Raw genomic sequence first — 20,831 nt, forward strand, 5'->3', positions numbered from 1 at the left:
GTATGGGTATTACGATTACTACCCTGATAAACGGTTTTCGTTTAAAATGAAATGTTATATATATATCTACCCTTGTATAATCACCGAAAAAGAAAAAAAAAAGAATGCACGTTGAAAGTTTAAGCGTCGAAACTTCCATATCGCAATAGTAATTTCAAAGAATCTTTGGGCGTAAATAATCAACTTAATTCGGAGAAATGGTAAAAAAAACCAAATAATTTTATTTTGAAAATTCAAAATATTCATTTATCCGTTTTCATTCATTAATTATACTGTAGTGTGTGTTCTGAGCCTTTACTGCTCTTTATAGCGTGTATCACTTTTCTACATGAAGTTGGACGAAATAGCATACATTTTAGCTAAGCCCAACAACGCAACAATAACCCTTAAAATATGAAATTCACATTAAAGTATCAGTGCTTGTGTTAACAGTAATTGTTCCTCAAAATTTTGGGTTCAATCAAGAAACCTGAGTGACACTGTATTAGTATTAACAGGGAATAAAATTTATTATATAACTAGCTGACCCGGCAAACGTTGTTTTGCCATATAAAGTATAATTCACGCGATAGTTTTATAAGTAATAAAATATTGCCTATATTATAGCCTGTACATCATTTTGTTCTATTGTCAATAGTTTTTGCAGCGCACGCAAAAATAGTTTTTCGATTTTACACCTTGTGTTACAAAATAGCAATTTTATTACGGATCCCTAATTTTGACAAAAAAAACATAGCCAATAGCCTTCCTCGATAAATGGATTACCCAACACTGAAAGAATCATTCAAATCGGACCAGTAGTACCAGAGATTAGCGCGTTCAAACAAACAAACAAACAAACACTGCAGCTTTATAATATTAGTAATATAATATTATTATTATTATATAAAGATATGCTTAACTCTTCATTTTATCTCAAAGAAAAAATCACTTATACAACCTTTTGATGTATGCTTTCTTTGCATGAAATCACTGCCTGAAATCGGGCTTGTTAAAACCTAATAACTAACGTTAAAAAGTAAAATTAATTGTTTTATTTATTTTTGACAAATCTGATCGTTAAGTGCGCACCTATTCGTACACCGGGATGGGGTGCTTCCCTTCAAATGTTATCCAAACATTATTATTAACAAGACACTTATCAGTTAATCTTACACCGTAGTACAATAGCAGCTAATCTCCAGGCGTGATAGAAATTTATCTTCTCGATACGAGGGATCATTGTATGAGACTCCCCTCGCGTCATTTGAATTCATAACATATCTATATTTGGGGTGATCTTCGCAAAACATTGGAGAAAATTGGTTAAATTGGTGTCGATACGTTTCGTTTTTATAATTGTTTATTTTTAATTGAAATATTGATTTCAGTCTGATCAGAATTTAATCTTATCTAGTGTTTAGAATGTATAATTCTTATGAATACCAAACGAAACGATCCCATATAGACCAGGGTCGATATATTTGAAATAAAAAAAAATTGTTGGCTAAAACCCATTGGAAAAGGAAGAGAATATAACAAAAAAGATGGGAAAAATGAATCACGGGCGATCTGAGATCGGGAAGTAGAAAAGGGGGGGTGTTTAAGGTTAAAAAACGGTTTATCTCGATTTCCGACGCAACTACAAGTGTTATGGGAAATATGTTTAATTGTAAACAATAGTAAGTCTTACGTGTATTTTATTATAAACAATAGATTTGCTTTGAAAATTGGAATTTATATACCTCAGACGAAATGTATTGATGGCACATAAAATAACTACATAATTATACTATACTACAATTTTATCAATTGAATTCTATCTAGGTGAAGTGGCGTGGAAAAACTAGTTGTGTTGCGGAGAAGAACACTAGAACGGTGAAACGTATAGATTTTTCGTAAAATTTATCGCAGTTTACTTATCAAGTCAATCACATAAGAATACTTTTAATTAAATCAAAAAATATCTGAATAACTTTCAAACTTGTATGTAATCGCTTTTTTTATTATTAGTAATAGGATAGTTGTTGTTTTACAGTAATGTCATTTTATGAATATTTTTATGATAGACGAGGACAAACGAGCATACCTATATCTCTATATTTAACAACAGCGGATTTACAGGATCGTTGCAGATTTTTAAAAGCGTTGAATTAATGTACATATGAGTTTAAAAATCTAGCGTCGGTGACTCTATGGGTAGAACCGTTGACACTTATCAAAATGCCCCCGGTTCGATCCTCGCCCACTAAGTCCATATCTAATATTCTACCGCCACCAAATCATGAAAATTGATTTGGATCAACATAAAATGAAGTTAAACACCCTTATCCCAACCGAACAACAAAAACAAAAAACTTGCGAATATTAATATCAAAAAGAGTTATGTATCACTGCGGTGTTAAATTAAGAAAAGCTGCATATCATATTCGTGGTACAATAAAACTTATTGCCGCATTTACACGAGTCACGTCGGGTTTCTTATTTTCACAAATATTTTTCGTTCGCAAAACATTGCGCGCCAGTAGAGCAATATTTCATCTGAGCTGGCCAGAACAATAATAGCGTAGTGAGTCGAAGCCACGGCACGTTCCGACCACAATGTAACCAACTAACCACTGTTTCTTGAACTCCCTGCTCGCAACCTATTTTGAACATATTCCGAGTCGCGATCGACGTAAAAGCTCAAGATGTTCTGGTTACGGTTGCTTGTAGACAAAATAACGTTACCCCGAAAGCAATGTGATATATGCAACGGTTATTGGGTTAGGTTAAGTGTTGTTTATACAGAATGCGCTTCAGAGGCGGTTGTTGAGGCGTGGGATGCCAAGAGGCCAACTTTGACGCAGTGCTAGAGTGATTTGTTTTTAAATAACTTATGTTTATTGTTTCGATCGAATGTCATAATGTTTTTGTTGGAACGAATTATTCGAAACACCGCGTATTCTAGTTTTGGTTTATGGCATTTTGTGTTTGTAAACATATGTCTTGTGGTGATATAACATCGAAAATTAATAATAATATTTAAAATTATTTGTAGATGTCGTTTGTTTTTTGGGTATAGGATGTTTTTTTTATGGAATAGGAGGACAAACGAGCGTACGGGTCACCTGGTGTTAAGTGATCACCGCCGCCCACATTCTCTTGCAAAACCAGAGGAACCACAAGAGCGTTGCCGGTCTTTAAGGCCTTTGTATGCGCTTTTTTTGAAGGTACCCATGTCGTATCGTCCCGGAAACACCGCACAAGGAAGCTCATTCCACAGCTTTGTAGTGCGAGGAAGAAAGCTCCTTCAAAACCGCACTGTGGAGGACCGCCACACATCCAGATGGTGGGGATGATATCCTAACTTGTAGCGTGTCGTGCGAAGTTGGAATTCGGCGGCAGGAATCAGGTGAAACAGCTCTTCGGAACACTCCCCGTAATAAATGCGGTAGAAGACACACAATGAAGCGACGTCTCTACGCAACGCCAAGTGATCCAGCCGTTCACTGAGCACTAGGTCCCCGACAATTCGAGCTGCTCTGCGTTCCACGCGGTCAAATGGATCGAGCTGATACTGGGGTGCGCCAGACCAGAGATGACAGCAATACTCCATGTGTGGCCGGACCTGCGCTTTGTAGAGCGCTAGAATGTGGGCCGGCTTGAAGTATTGCCGTGCTCTATTAATGACGCCCAGCTTCTTCGAAGCCAATTTGGCTTTGCCCTTCAGATGGCCACGGAATTGGCAATCGCTCGAGATTTCGAGACACAGTATTCTGATACTAGGCGAGGCTTTAAGGGAAGTGTTGTTGAAGAGCGGTGATATGGCAAATGGGTTTTTTTAGTGGTAAACGCGCAAACTTGAGTCTTCTGGGTAATGCTTAATTTTAAGAGTAGAGAACAAACTATATTGTAATGGCTAATCGTAATATATTTATGCAATCCCATTATTTTTTGCTTTTTTTTTTATTTAGTCGTTGCCCCGGCGTGAATCTTGAGCGGTCAGCGCCGTTAATGAACAGGTTTACAAATGCTACTTTGATTGTTGCTACTAAATTGATTACACATTACCCCCTCCCCGTACCTTCTACCTGTGAGATCATGTTTTTTGAATCTACGCGTGGGGCTATACTTTGACGATTTCTAAGGGCACTGGTGTAGAGACTAGTAAGCTTAGGGCCCGAGTTCAAGTCCTGGTATGCGCAATCGCTTGTGGGATTCCTATGAATGCATTTTTAAGTCATGGCTGTATATGCGTATATTGTAATATTATGATGTATATTGAGTTAAAGATATCGTTTCTGGCACCCACCCATATTACAGGTTTTACTATACTTAATTTGGGGTTAAAATATAATTACTGCAAAGTGGGTCAGTTATCATACCTAATATAACAATGAGTTGTTCCAAATGTCAATGAATGTTGTGGAACTCTATGGAGATCAAGAAATCATTTAGTTCTGTAATAATTCAAAAATGTACACGTATGAAATGGACTCATTAAGGCACTGAAAACTCAATTATTGATATGTGCACGACCAATCAGAAAGATGTAGAGATCAAACGTTACTCCAACGTTATCTGATTTATTTGTTCTGTATATAATAAATAAAATAATGTTTTTTATGAGTTTGTCAATAGTATATCATAACATCAAGAATTCAATAAAATATGCACCCTGTTGTTGAAATGAAATTGTTTCACAGCAGAACTGTCTGTGTTAGCTAAAATTAAGTTTATTTTTTACCACCTGAGAAAGTAAGAAAGATATAAAAATTAAAAAAATTCGTTATTTATTTTAAACTACTCATTCTTTCAATTTCATTTCTGAACGACAGGGGATACTTACATCAAAGGAAAAACAAAATTGTTGTTTTTATTTAATTCCGAGCATTTTCATATTTATTTAAACCTTTAAACCTTCTCTGGACTTCCACAAATAGTTCAAGACCAAAATTAGCCTAATCGGTCCAGCCGTTTACGAGTTTTAGCGAGACTAACGAACAGCAATACATTTTTATATATACGTACAAAACCTTTGGCCATTTTGGAACAACATACAATTTCTACATCACTTACACAATCCAAAAATTACTAAGACTAAACTATTCTATGCGTAAAATATTACTACTTAATTAAAATACAACCCAAGTTCACCCCACTGATCTAATTTCTATATGTGTAAAAAACGGTAGCAATAACAGAAGGACTCAATACCGAGCGTGTAATTGTGGATACAGCAATTGTCACCGTGACGACTCGTCGGTGTCTTTGTCACTGAAATCCTTATTTTTTTTTGTCTGGTAATCTCCTGGCTAATCCGTTTTATCACGTACAGATGTGAGCTTCGTTTTTTCGGTTGTTAGAATGGAATCTGTTGCTATTTTGGTTTGCATTTTATGTGAATTATATGTAAGTATTATTAGTATACATGATAATTTTTATAAATAAGTCAATAGTAAGTCTTATTATATAACGAATACGGTTGTATGGGCTTGAACCCTTTGCCTATCCTAATGAACCTAGGCGAAGAAACCAAAAAAAAAACGAATGTCGCAAAAGTAGGAAAATTTTAGAAACCAACTTCATCCTGTTACTTTTGTGTTACAGTAAATATAACCTCAAAAATTTATATTTTTTTGAGTCAGTCATTCATAATTTCATTGGTTCACATACTGACAGTCAAATCGATTTACGAATGAATTCAGAACACTGAACGTATATAAAACATATGCGTTCACTGATTTAGAACGTATTGTAATAGACCGTAAGTTTTTGATGAAATTATTAAATTGCAATTAATTTATTTAACTTATTTGCCCTGATTACTGTTTCATTTTTCGTTCTAGAAATTATTCGATGACTATAATATAATAAAGCGATAAGTTCGCTTTAAGCGATAAGTAGAAATTTTAATATTTCTTTTAATGTAATAAAGTGTTTTCATTCATTTATTCATATTCGTTATACAGACGGATATTGTATGTGTGAAACAGTAATGTGCAAGTATTATTAGAGACAACATCTTGTCTCAAATTAAGAGCGCAATTGTGATGTCGCACAGATCAGAATCCTGAACGTTACTGTTACGGACAGGACCTTGTCTTATCACCTCTTATCGTAAAAAAATCTCAGCGAAAAAGCTGACTTTGTATTCCAATTTGATATATTATTCTCTTTAATGATTTTAATGTCTAAAATATGTTTCATTAACTAAATGACTACGCTCTACTTAAATCATAACCAACTCACGGAAATAAGGCTGCTACTTGAAATTATTTTTGTCATCGTGAAATTCTATGATTTCTGTGGACAAAAAATCATGAATATTAGAGTGTTTTACTAAATACAACAATAATATAGTTAGTGGTGGCCCTGAGGTCATGTCTCAATTATAATCAATAAAAATTTTATGACCAAACGTAAAGAGAGTCTAGGATTCTGATTGTTTTAACTGTCCACAATAGTTTTTTCTTCGTTGCGTATTCAACATATAAATAATAAGCAAGTTTGGAATTGAAGATTATCTCATGTCCTATTCCAGCTCCGGTTCCCGTTTTCGCTCCCGTTCCCAATATATTATATGAATCTTGAAGATTGCTAAGACAAACTTATCCTACTATTGGGTCGCGGGAACCATGAATTTTTCCGGGATAAATTGTAGCCGATGTCCTTTCCCAAGCTCTAGTCTATCGCTGGACCAAATGTCATGAAAATCGGTTCAGTAGCTCCGGCGTAAAAGCGTTACAAACACACTTACATTCGCATTTATAATATTAGTAGGGATTTAATTAATTTGTTGTATTTTTTTTGTGTAGATAAATGTTAGCTTTTGAACTTTTATGAAAAATTACAGACAATATGCTCAAGAAGCGACCTGATAATATAGATTCACGTAATAAATGTAATTATGTATACATATATACATCAGAAAGTTCATTACACCGGAACACAATACATTCTCCGTTACTCTATTTAGTTTTATCAATAAACAACACAAAATCCACAATTGACAGCACAGATTGTTAACCGTTCAATGAACAGCCGATAGCCGCTCTTTGTGCCAATCTATGGGGTGCCATTAATACCAAGATAAACGTAGCATCGATTGACACCCGACTATACTCATAAAACTACGCTCTTATTAAAAGGCATTAAGGTCTAAAATGGGTGTAATTAATCCATTGTCCGCATAATCGTGAGTTTTTTTGCGCAATGATACCAGTTCGTGTAGGTTTTGTCGCGACAGGAATTAGGCCGTTTTGTCTTCGTTTTAATGTTCGGAACGTGACCGGTGAATGATATCCTAATTTCTCAATAATTTGTTCGGGTTGCGGTGACAATGATCGCAACCTTTGCGTTCATTATATCGATGTTTTTGGAATACAACACTAACATTCTTAGATTGATTAATGTTGACATTTTCGGATCGTTAGAATTACTATGAATATATTTTTAAGCGACTGGAGAATAGGAAGAGGTTATCTTGCGGAACTCAAATATTTACGGCACAATATTTATGTATTTATTTATTTATTTATTGGAAAACAAACAGCTTAAGTTATATACACATTGTGACACATAATTTATATTACACAAGCCAATAAAGTTTCCACTTAAATATAAACAAAGTAGGAGTGAATATAATACAAAATATAACGATTTTATATACAATTAAACATAAGGCGAAAAAAGTCCACAATAATACAAATGAAACAAAATTTATCAAATTTATCGGTTGGACATATTTTAAGAATGTTTAAGATATTCTTTAATTTTTTTAGTAAAAGTTGGATAGCTGCTATGAAAAATGTCTAAGTGACTATAATTATTATAAATTTGAAATGCCTCTGTTGTGCATGCGATAATTTAGTACTTTAAATATTTATTTAATAACAAAGTCACATGTAACGCAATTTAAGACTAGTAAAAAAACATGTGGTTAAAGGGTAGGATTTTTTTTAAATTAGAGTGGGAAAACGGGAAAGTTCACTTAATAGGAATTGTGAATCTGCACTGCTCATAACCATCTGCCATACCACAAGCCTTAATTTTTTTTTATCACAATCAAATCCATTTCAATGAATTTTATAGTCGAGTATGAAATTTATTGTTGTTTAAAAAGCAGCTCAAAACTATTTTTAACTAGATTTGGAGCTTAAATTCTATTCTATAATTTTCTTATCCTTAATACCATTTTTCTTTAGTATTTACCCTGGAATGAGACGTCAACGGTTTTTCCAAAGTTTCCTAACCTTATTCAGCTATTTATATCAAATTACTTACGGCGTATTTTATTTATCATTGCGATAAAACCACTAAAGAGAAATTTATAACTAACTCAAACTAAATATCAATACACTTAGCAGAAAAACAACAAGAACCTAGATAATTATCGTTCATTACGGAAACTATAGCTAGATCAATTTCCGCGCGTATTTATAATACACATAAAAATCCGCCTTTTACGTCGCTGACATAGGCGGAAGTAATACTTTTCCTGCTGATAGTGAAGACAAGCCAAGGAAACAAGGCTCCTCACTGAAATGTGGCTTTTAGAAAAACTAGGGGTTCATTCTTGGTATTTATTCGACTTTAGCGGATATTTTAGGGTTGCTTCGACACGGAAGCGATTCGTTTTAATATTTGTTAAGGAAATTAAGAAGTGGGCGACCCAAAGTATCGATTTGGGTGTTAGGTACAAGGGTGTACATTGTTTGTTTTATGGAATTAATCGAGATGTCTATCAATACGGGGCAGGCGGTATAATTTTATTTATTTATTTGGAAACCCAACAATCGCACACTAATACATAAATTTCATACAAAAATAAAAAAATATATATATCTAAGTGTACAGATAACTTACAGGGTTACACATCTTTCATTATCTGTTACCTTTCCCGACCATACTATACAACTTGTTTAAAGTTAAATATTATGTTAGTAAAATTACAGTTTACCTAAATATTATGTTAAAATTAAAATTAAGTCTAATACAAAACCACAGCATTTACTTCTTATAAATTTTAGTACATTTATTTATAAATATTGTAAACCCATCTGCACCAATGTCCAAGTCTGGTATTTTATTTAGGTACTCATTATATTCTCTTGCCATTCGCTCGATTGGAGAATTAATAATTCTTATGAATTATTGTAAACGTGTCAACATTAATAGGTATTATAACAGATATTTACATTACATTATTGCATATTGAGTTGTAGACACCGTTTTAGTTAATATTTTTATCGAAATCAGTGCCATTCGCATATCACTTGTAGTGCTTCTGAAAGCGATTACATTTACGAAAATAATTCAACAATATATATAGCATATAGGTATATATTTATATATCGCTTCTCACCTTAACCATTATTAGGTATTGAAGAGTGGACGAAACCAAGATACATTAGTTTATTAATAGAATAATATTTATGCTTAACAAAACACTACATGAGTATTGAAATGCGGGTAGTTTTAATTAAATGTATCCAGAGAAAACGGGGCCACGCACTCTCTCGCACATATGTAGTGGTTGTCCAATTTGGCGCAGGCGTGCTCCGGGTAAATAACTGCGCTCACAAATTGTTATCTTGTGAAACGAGACGTATGATTCGTGCAACGAGGCGTGATCTTCGCTACCGTGGCGTGCCACCGCTCTTCAGCCGTAGGGATGTGGCTGATATCGATGTTTTCAGAAACTTTATTTATCTCATGAATTACACATTGTTACTGAGAGATATTACTATTCTAGTAAAAGAAAAACACATATGCTACATAAATTGGTATAGAAAAAAAAAATTAAAATAAAAACAAAGCAATGAAACAAACATTGTAACGAAATATTAATGAAATATTACTTGTGTTAAGGAGAGCCTTTGGGGATGGAGCAAATGCTTTTTTATACTTTCCATATTGTGAAGACTAGGTTCAAACAATAGGCAAAAAACGTCTTTTATCAGATGCAAATATGATTGGAATTGCGTAACGTCAAGTTTGCTCTTTTTAAAGACTACTTTAATCTCGCGCATCAACAATGTTTAAGTAAATATCTGAAAAAAAATGTTAAAAGAATCAATTCGTAATTCATTGTTGTGTACACAAAAAAATCAAAAAAACACTTATACCTAAGTACGAAAAATTAATTTGTTTATTTTGTAACTTTCCCTTTTTCATCAGTTTACCAATTAATTTTATTTTGAATTTTCAACTTTAACAATGAAAGCATTAAAAAACTAAAGCTAAAGGCCGACTCAATCTAAACAGCTTTCTGAATGTCTCTACCGTGTAATTATTTAAAATAACCTCGACATTGTTAGTCCCCATCTCTATAATGTATGAAATGTAATTTTCCGAGGCGAACGAGTCGCGAACATTTGTAGCTTTTGCAAGTATTCCGGGAAATTGCGATCTCCGTGCAAAATATGAGATCTGCCGCATTCGTTTAAATTACAAAGTCAGTTTAAATATAATAATCTGCAGTGCGGCCTGGCGATGGCGGCTGGTTCAGGCTTCCCTTTATAACTGTGATAAATGCGCGTGAAAATACTCGTGAAAACTCATATATATGCATATGAAATTAATTTACTTTAAGCCTTCTTTATATAAGTGTTCATTATTTTTGATTTTGAGCATGTTATTTGATATGCCCGTGAAAGGATTTGTGAGTTGTTTATGTACAAAAGTTTTTAATTTCTTAACTTAATTCTATTTACAAGTACCCACATTTTGTACATTTCCTTTTTTATGGATAATCAAGGCTTCAGGTGATCTGAGTCTCTTGCAACCCCAGAGGTATCTAAGACTCTGCTGTCCCTCCATAAGTCTGTACGTCTGTCTGTCAAAGTTGTTTTCAGTGTGTGTTGCGTTATCTCATAAGATCGGTCTTTCTTGTACCAGGGAGATGCGAAAATCTATATCGAAATCGTTCACACTTATGCTAAGATAAACTACTTGCCAAACTTCTAGGTCAACGGAAAATACCTTATAAGTTTTGAACGTATTTACGTATCTTTTTCAACGTTTAGAAGTTTTATTTTATATTTAGAAGATAATTTTTTTCACAGCTTCAACTTGAGTATTATTGAGATAATATTAGATATTTTCTTTCAACTCAATACTACCACGCGTTCCCGAGGTGGTGGATAAAGGGTCTTGACAAATAAGCAGACAGATGTACGGACGAATGTAAAAGCCATCCGTTCTTTTCTTTTTAGGTACGGAACTCTAAAATGTCATTACGTTTGGACGTCTATCGTCACGACGAAACGCAACGCACCAATGGGGACTCGCCCTAATAGGGCGATAAAATTTTTCTTTTACCAAAAGTACTTTAAAAATTATGGTACAGAACCCTTTGTGAGCGAGTCTTACTCGTCCTCGACAAGTTTTTTTCTCTTTTAGGTATGTAATATTCAAAAACTTACGGCATGATAATGTTATGATCACTTTTATGAGACTTTCCGACATTTAATTAGTAAGTTCCACGCATTAATAACATAGCAAAGGTCATCTATAAGTGTCATGAACATGGGACATCGATACATCACATGACGCGTCCCGTTGCTATAAGTAACAAGTGTCTATCCTCGAGTGGTCACAACTCACACCGACCTTTGGCGACTAGCGAGCAGCGATGAGTGATAGCGGCCATGTGCTGCCAGTTAACTCATCCCGCGTACAACCCTCGCCATTCTGTAGGGTTGGCACTTCTATGTTATTTACTTGTCACATGCCCTTGCTATGTTCATGCAAAATCAGTCACTATAAGAAATAAAACGTAACATCAGGGTCTTATTTATTTAAATTAATTGGCTACTATGTTTACTCATTTAAATTTAATTTAAAATTATTCAAATTTATTGTTTTCTTCATCAAATTAGAATTTATTATGAAACTTAAAAATAATAGTCTCTAGCAAACACTAGATATAATGAAATATATAAAGTAGATTTATTTCTTATGATTTCCGTTTGAAGGAACCTGTGACTTTAAAAGCGTAGTAAAAAAACGGAACCCATTCCAAATTTACTGTTAATAACTATAAAAATTGATGCCCTTTTTTATATTGCTGTACCTTTTTCTAACTGTTTTATTACCACTAATAAGCACAAGTATTGTAATCTGTAATGTGGTATAATCTAGATAAATCTGGAATACACTACCTTAAAGTGTATAATATAAAAAGTGTTTCCCGTAAATAACGTTTATAGTATGTCTTCAAAATCAACACACTCGATTGTTCTCTGAGACCCATAAAACTGATAAGTATATAACAAACATCTCCTTTGTGTCGCACAGTCGGGTAAAAATATAATCTGTTGCAAGGGACAGCCCTAGTTAAGACGAGGGTTGCTAAGATAATTATCTTTTTTACTACACCCAACGTAGTTTTAATAACGAGATAAATGCTGCGTAAAGGCTTGCTTCTGACGCGGAAGGAGGGTTTTCCGACTTCGACTTTGATTAATACCTTACTTGTTATGATATTTTTATTGAGCAACAGATGCTTTTTATTTTTCAAGTAACTTTCGATTTTTTCCCCGTTACTGCGGGGATCTTTTTTTAATTTTACGCCGAATTAGACACACCTTGTTACTTGTGTTATGGCAGTTTTATAGTAGGCGAATTAAAATTTTCACAATGTGTTTCATATTTTATTTATAAACAACCTGTACATTGGTCATAACTTTATGTCTTGAGTTGCCTTTCGTTTTCAAAGCCATGATTAGTGCGTAAAGTGTCGGGCTATCCGCAATTTAGTATTTAACTATTCGTTATAAAGTTGAGTATTGTTTACTAATTAATGTATCTAAACAGACGGTCACTCAAAAATTCAATACATTACGGTGGCAGGCTATGCGCCTCACCCGTGACACAAAAGTACTGTTGTTGTTGTACCTACATAACTTTATCGATTTTATAGTAAATTATATAATTGTGTATTTATAAGTTAATATTAATATTTATTGTAGGCCATAATAGTATTTTTTCTAACGTGCCCGACAAACCTCTGTGGTTTATGGCCTGTTATATATTAATAAACTGTAATTCTATTTTTCATAATAAATAAATAAATATATATATATCCCAAACACACTTTATATACTACAATCAATATTGTGAATTGCTGATATTTATATTTCATGGATATAAGAGGCTTTTACCTTTTGACCTAAACTTATCCATATTATCGTTGGTCATCTTTCGACGTCAAATTAAAAAAAATGACGTCGATTTTGTCTTTTATCCATCTCATGGATTCCACTCCCATTATCTTTCGTACATTTCTCTGTGTTTGCCCTCATTATGTTTTATGCTTATTCGACTAGCCGTTTTGTCTAGTTATGTACTTAGGTCTTCTACGTACTATAGTAAGCAATAATGGAAATCCGGATAAAGCAAAAGATTTCGGTTTAATTTGTAATGCTAGTCATATAACCATTGGAAAGCTCCTTTTCACAGAATATGTCTCAAGTTGACGGACATAATAATGGTTCTAATCATTGCTAGTAAAAACTACGAGGAATCATTAAAATACTATCAATATTTCCGTAGTAGCTGGTAGCTAGGCTCATTCGTTGGTCGAAATATCTGCCAGCGCTTAGGTCACCAGGAGCTTCAATGAGATGGAGATAGTCTGTCATTGTATAATTTCCGCGCCTTATATCCATAGGTATTGATCCAGAGGAAAACTTTTCTCCTAATAAAATAAAATAACAATAAAAACAATTAAAATAATATTAACTAACAAAAATTAACGAAAAACTACAATTAAATAACGAAAAGCGTTATAATTGTGTAAAAACTGTCCCATCTATATTTACTTGATCGTATAACTTATTCACAGTCCATTATGACTCAATGGAAAACAAGCGATGAAGAACTATTGAATGTTATTCACGCAAACTTCACCCCTGCTTTAAGCCAATTAGGGCTAGTTTTCCTGAGTGCATTACAAATAGATGCTTTACAGAGCTTCAATATTCGGCTTATTTGGGTAAATGTAGTGTCTGGTTAAAAATTATAGGTTTAACCTGAAATGGAATAACCCTTGTTTAGATAATAACTGCTGCACCCTAAATTTGAGCAGTTTTCGTATAACTATCTATTTATATGTATTTATCGACAGCTGAGAAACCGCTGAAAAGTAGATATCTGTAGATATCTAAATATTAAGTACCTAGATATATTTTTTGAGTCCGTAAGATCGACAAAATACCATTGAATTCCTATTGAGCTTAATCTGATAATTGCATTGATTTTTTTATATAGTTTTTTGGGTTTTTAATTAGGTTACGCGGAATCTTAACCTATACTCTAGATTTATTTTCAAAGGTCCCGCGCGCCATGTGTATTGGTTTAGTTTACGTTATAGTTAATAATAAATTTTGTTCACAATTTAACAACACAACAAAAGTAATTCAATTGTTAAAAATAATTCTCGGCCAGCTATTTTGCAGATTACAAACAAAAAATTTTTTTTCAAATTATTGAATTTTTAAAAGCTGTTGTTATATTTCACACTGTAAACAGATAGATACTTAATGCTATTAAGTATCCGTTCCTCATCAATCAGAATTATGTTGTGAATTATAATCTAATAAAGCTAAAAACAATAAACCATCTAAGAAAGAATTAGTTAGGAATCAATTAATAGATACCTAGGTCTTTCAATTTAAAAGATAATTTACGTTCAAATATGTTGAATGTACAAAAAATTTCATTAAAACTAAATATTGAATCAATATGAGATAAATAATAGCTTTGGTTATGAAAATTAAATTATCAAGGGTGGTTGCATGATAAATGGCCAAGCTGTGACTATCCATAGCCTGACGTGGACTAATAGCGTCATCTATTATGAAGCCAAGGTATCCACTTTAGTGATCACAATATCCGACAGGTGCCGCCACACACTAATGTTGTAACTATAATGGTATTTATCGTTTTGGAATTATATTTTAGATGAAATTCGCAACAATGTTTTATTTAATATTTATAAAATTGTTCCAAAGTGTTTTTAATGTAAATAAGTCATAAATACAAACACGTGCCCGACGAAATATAAAGTTCTACTGTATCATTAAACGATGTTAGCGAAACATCCAAGAGGTTCTACAGTAATTCGCTAGATGGCGCTTCTACGCAAAATTGATTAATTCTCTAATTCTAACTAATTTAATTAATTCTCTAAACTAATTCTCAAAATTTTTTTCAGGTGCTTGGGAAGAATGGCGTTCGAGGATGGCTGGATGGCACAACAGACAAAACAAATTGGCTCAAATTTGTCCGTTCTACGAATTATTCGAATGACGTCAATGTCCAACATTTACTACTGGCCGGTCAAGTAAGATTTGTAGATCTTTTTAATTCCTTTCCTAATTAATGATCCTTGTGGTGATGTTGGCAGTTGGAATGAATAATAATATAATATATATATTTTTTTCAATTGAAAATTAATTAAACATAAATAAATTTAGCAGTGGCTATTTAACAAATTAGAGAAAAGTTTAGAAAATATATAAGTACAACTTTTACAGTCTAAGTATTCCAAGACCCTAAATGTGGATGATTATAAAAATCTGTCTGTAATTCCATCCCTTATTCGAGTCTACTTTACAAAAGCTTGCCACAATTAAGTTTTTCGCGAGAAACTATAATTATTTCAACTTTAGTGCAATTAAGTCAAACGAATCACAACCCTCATTAAAACTGCGTCTTTCTCACTACCCCCAATAAAATTTGAATGTGGAACGTTGGTAAGTTCCGGTGGCAGAAAATCGGTGTTCCCTCGAACAACTGTGACCCACTTCCGGTCAGAGGGGAGTGAACAGATGCGATGATTAGATTCATTCTACACCCTTCAGGTTAAAAGCCATTTGATATTTGCCCTACGTTTGTCGCTGGAATCAAATTTACTTTATTATGACTAAAAACGAAAAATATTACGTAATTTGTGTTTACACAAATTTTCAATCGTTGAATTATTGAGTAAATATTCACCTTGTTATGTAAAATCGTAAGTTCATGTTTTTTAATGAAAATAATATATAGTACTAATAAGTAATAATATATATGGTACGCCCTGCCTATTACAATGCAGTGCTGCTCAGGATTCTTGAAGAACTCCAATAATTCTGAGCGGCACTAAAATTGCGCTCGTCACCTTGAGACATAAGATGTTAAGTCTCATTTGCCCAGTAATTTCACTAGCTTACTACACCCTTCAGACCGAAAGACAATAATGCTTACACATTTCTGCTTTTCGGCAGAAATAGGCGCCGTTGTGGTACCCATAATCTTATCGGCATCCTGTGCAACGGAGCCTCCCACTGGTAAAAATGTGGTATCTTAGTGCTACTATGTTTGTCTGCCTTTTTAGGGATTAGAAGGAGACACCAGACTCTCTTTCAATACCAACCAGAGAATTACAGAAATTCAAATGATTTGAGTTTTTTTTAGTGTTAATTTCGCCAATATTTGGCAATATTAACAACTTATTGGCGACTCAACATATCCTGAGAATGCCTCGTGTAGAGGCGAAACACATGTCTAATTGTTTAAAGACAAATATTGGCGGAATTAACACTAAAGAAAACTCAAATCATTTAAATAATTATGGATTTCCGTAAAGTAACGCCTATTTCTATAAGTTTTCTTGAATTACAGAAACGCTGTCGTCTCTTGATATATTCTGTTTGTTAGTTATAAATTATAATGTTTATGAAGTTGTCGATTATTTTTCAATGTGATGCCGTTTTGAAAGCTTATAATGTAAACTTTGATAAGTTTTTTATTAATATAATAAATATTCGTGAATTTTAAATCCGGCAAGCTGATTGGGCTAGGTTGCTCAAAAAAATCAATCATACATTTAATTTTAATGAAAATTTTCTTTTTAAGGCTTGTGTTTAATTGCGAAATTCCAAAATTACTTGTCTGATTGTACTTTCGAGTAGTTTTCACAAACAAAATAACTCACATGTGCATCTATAAGTTTTCAAAGGATAACAGGAATGAAGACGACGTATTACTAGAAATAATAGTATTTAGTTTATTGTAAAATGACAATAAATCTGCATTCAAAAAATAAGATACTTATATTTAGTTGTACATTTGTTTTATCATGATAATTCCAGATTTGGTACAAAGTGGTTGGAGACATAGCATCAGGACAGGAACTACTCCTGGGACCAAGGACACCTCTACCCTTACAAGACGTCTTAGCGGCTGGAGGTAAGTTTTGTTCTCTATAAATTTCAACGGGCGCTAAGTGCTCATCCCCATGAATTACATCTTGATAGATCGTAGGAGCCTTTAAACTCAAATATCTTGGTGAAATTTATTTCTTCAGAATTCATAACGTCTTCAATAAATCTCTACCACCGCTAAAATATTGTTTAGAACTCTAAGAGAGAAAAAGCTCATGGTAAATCTGCCAGTAGAAATTTTTGTGCTTGTTTGAAAAAAATACAATTGATAGAACATTATAACTTATATATATATATATATATATATATATATATACTATGTTATTGCTATTGCTATAATAATCATAATATAGTACCTGGCTGTCTGTTTGTTGAGATATTATGCTGTTGAATACTAAGATGTGCAAAAAAACCTTTTTTCTTAATAAAAACCAGTTTAGGAATTTAAAAAAAAGTACACTTTGATGCATTGATGAAAATACTTTAGTGTTAGCAAGTCAACAAACTCAATTTAATAAAGATTCTAAAATTACAAACAATGGGTCATTCCACTCGGAATAACGTCTAGAAAAATATACCGAAACTAAATAAAGTATTAGCACATAAAAAGTTGCAATTGTTATTAACAAATTATGATAAAAGAATATAGCATTTAGTTTTTCATCAGCATCTCCAGAACTATTCATATTTAAGAAATTTTGAAGGAAGATGACTAAAAAGGAGGAAATTTCCAGTAAAAACATTTTGACTTTCGGAAGTCTATCGAAATTTATTTATAATTTTAATACAACGACGAAAATAGATTTCTGGGAAGCCGCTACGCTAGCGAACTACTAGCAAAAGTAAAGCCATCATCTTATACTGAGTAAATTCTAGCAAGTCCCAACATAATGACAAGTAAACTATGTTACGCATAGCTGACTTCAAACAGCAGTTAATTGGAGTCACCTGCCCTATGGCTGGCCCTAGTACTGCTTTAGAAGTTTGCCAATCTACAGGTTGTAACAAATAATGCTGAACTAACAAACGAATATAAGAACCTTTAAACATGTGAGATAGAGAGGGATATATAAATCAAGATGTAGGTAGTGATAATAATAGTATTTAGAAATGGTTGTTTTTTTATACTACTAAAAGCGCAAGTAGGTCACATAATGAGGTGTGAAATGGCCAGTCAGTGGTCAAATGATGATGATGTTACTGAGATTTAAATAAGGAGTATACTGCAAATATTAAAATGATAGATGAGGATGGTAGAGTTGCAAACCATCGAGCTAAGCGTATATTTCTCCATAAGGTTTGGTATGTTCTGGAAGAAGACACTAGGTCAAAAGAAGGCATGAAAGAATTATTATATGAGCATACGTGGCAAATTTGTATATTGGTATCTGAACTACAGTATAGAATGTTCTTGTTTATTACTAGATTCAGCGAACATAAATAAATAGGTTTACGAGAATATATTATTAACTACCTAAACGGGACAAGGCTTCAATATTAAAAGGCTGCCGATTGTACCGTATGTACATAAAAGTTGAATAAATATAAACAATAATAAATGCTTACGCTCAAATGACGTGGAGATGGCAGAGGACTAGCATCATCTGATAGTAAGCCATTTTCTCAAGCCTGGGAGAAAGTAGCACATACTTTTTTTTATATAAGAGGGGGCAAACGGGCAAGAGGCTCACGGGATGGGGAGAGGTGAGGCAACCGCCTATGGACATCCGCAACATCAGGTGTCAAGAGCCGGCCTTTAAGGTGGGAGTATGCTCTTTTCAATGTCCGTAAGTCGTATCAGTTCGAGAAAACCACAGCCGGTAAAGGCTCTTTAGCAAAACTCTTTAGCGATAGTTGTTAGTATCTGTTTTTGATCGCAAATATTGTTTTTATTTCTCATTCATTTTGGAAAAATTATGCCTGCAACCAAAATCAGGAATATAATGTTATGATACATTTGATTATCCCTGTTCATCAAGATACGATAGAATTTATTCTGAAGCATTGTCACAGAAATCTAAACAATTAAATAATACAGAAATACATTTAAATCGACTCATGCATCAGAAGAATCCGTATCAAACTATCCCAAGGTTCAACTTCCTCAATAGCTTATGATTTTGTCATAACATTGCTCTTGTGTGACAAAGATTATATATTCTAACGCAATACATTTGACAGTAGCTTGATAAGTTCATGCTGTAGTTAAACAAAAATCACAAAGCACAGGGCGCATGGCATGGGGCGTACAGGGTGGCACGCGCATGTGATATTTAATTTAGATAAATCGCGACGAACGAACGCGACACACCATGTGAAAAATCACGCATATGTTATATTAACGGTAGGGTCCAAGAGCGTTCAGTACTGGATACTCCATCATATTTTTTAGGCCATCGCCCGACGACTGTTTACTCGTACACATAAAAATTGCCTCTGTTCCATTTTACTTCAAACTTTTATCAGATTATTTAAACTGTGGTATTTCTTGTATCAGTCATCACAGACGAGATTTGAAGATTCTTTGATGGCTAGCCTGTCAACCTACCACTATCATTGAGTAATGAAGGATATTCCTAAACAAGCTAGATGTGTACAATCTGCACTTCACAGCCTTGGTATTTGTTCATGGTAGTTGTTTGTTTGTTTTGTTTATAAAACATTTTTAACACCCAGAATAGTAAAGAAATTTCTGATAGCTTTACTGGGTACTATTATATAGTAGTAGTTATTGTGTGTTGAGTACCTATCATCTAACATTTGTAAAATGATAGAACTGCAAATATTGATAAGAGAGCAATGAGTTTTGAGGTACTTTTTCTGTTTGCTGCTGATTCAAGCTCAATTTTTGAAGTGAAAATTTCTTAAACATCGTTGTAATTTGAAAGTCGATGAAACGAAATAGCGAGACAGTAATAAGAGATAGACACATAAATTCATAAGATTTAACGTGGGAGAAAATAAGTTTTGGTACCAGGCGATCATAGTTGAAGAAGATATTGTCATTAGTATAAAGCGAGTATACCTTAATATATTCTAACGTCGTGCGCACGACGTATTTCTACATAGACACAAGAAGAACATAAATATGCTATCGGTGATAGTAATGTCTTTCACAGGGGTTGAAATCATGTGTCATCTTAGCAGGACTTCATAATATGCAGTTTAGATGTTCATGCACAATGCAGGTTTCACTTCTGACATGTGTACGTACACAACTTTTCAACCTGAATATTTACACAAGAGTATAATATAATTTTTAAATTTTTGAGTTTGAGTTTGAAAACTCGTAAAACAAAACTCCATTCGATCATCGTCGCCGTTTATTAAAACATTATTCATTTCATTTAAGGAAGTCAAAATCACAATTTAGGTACAAATTTATCATCATTATTGCAGTGCAGGCGACGAGCACTACAATATTACATTCATTAGAACTGTATTAATCCTTGGTAGAAACATTAATAACTAGGTCATATCTAGAATCACGACATCGGCCGGTGGAATAAGGGTCTTCAAAGCTTCCGGTGACGGCGTAGCACTCGGCACCGTTCCGTGTGATTTATGCGATCCCAATTGCACGTAATTACCGTGTTGTTTGATCAAATTATCTGCAATGACTTTTCCTTACGCGATTAGGGCTTATAGTGACTC

At 33.5% G+C, this 20,831-nt stretch overlaps 1 protein-coding gene across 3 annotated transcripts in view; it reads left to right on the forward strand.

The window, feature by feature from the left end:
* Positions 1-20,831, forward strand: part of LOC126977450 (MDS1 and EVI1 complex locus protein EVI1-A-like) — a 197,658-nt gene that overhangs the window by 148,824 nt on the left and 28,003 nt on the right. For all 3 annotated transcript variants that reach the window (XM_050826246.1, XM_050826247.1, XM_050826248.1), the window contains 2 exons: positions 15,185-15,313; positions 17,106-17,202. In XM_050826246.1, the coding sequence (XP_050682203.1) occupies positions 15,185-15,313; positions 17,106-17,202 (226 nt within the window). The remainder of the gene's footprint in view (positions 1-15,184; positions 15,314-17,105; positions 17,203-20,831) is intronic.

The sequence above is a fragment of the Leptidea sinapis genome, chromosome 45 (genome assembly GCF_905404315.1).
Source record: "Leptidea sinapis chromosome 45, ilLepSina1.1, whole genome shotgun sequence".
NCBI classification, from domain to species: Eukaryota; Metazoa; Arthropoda; class Insecta; order Lepidoptera; family Pieridae; genus Leptidea; species Leptidea sinapis.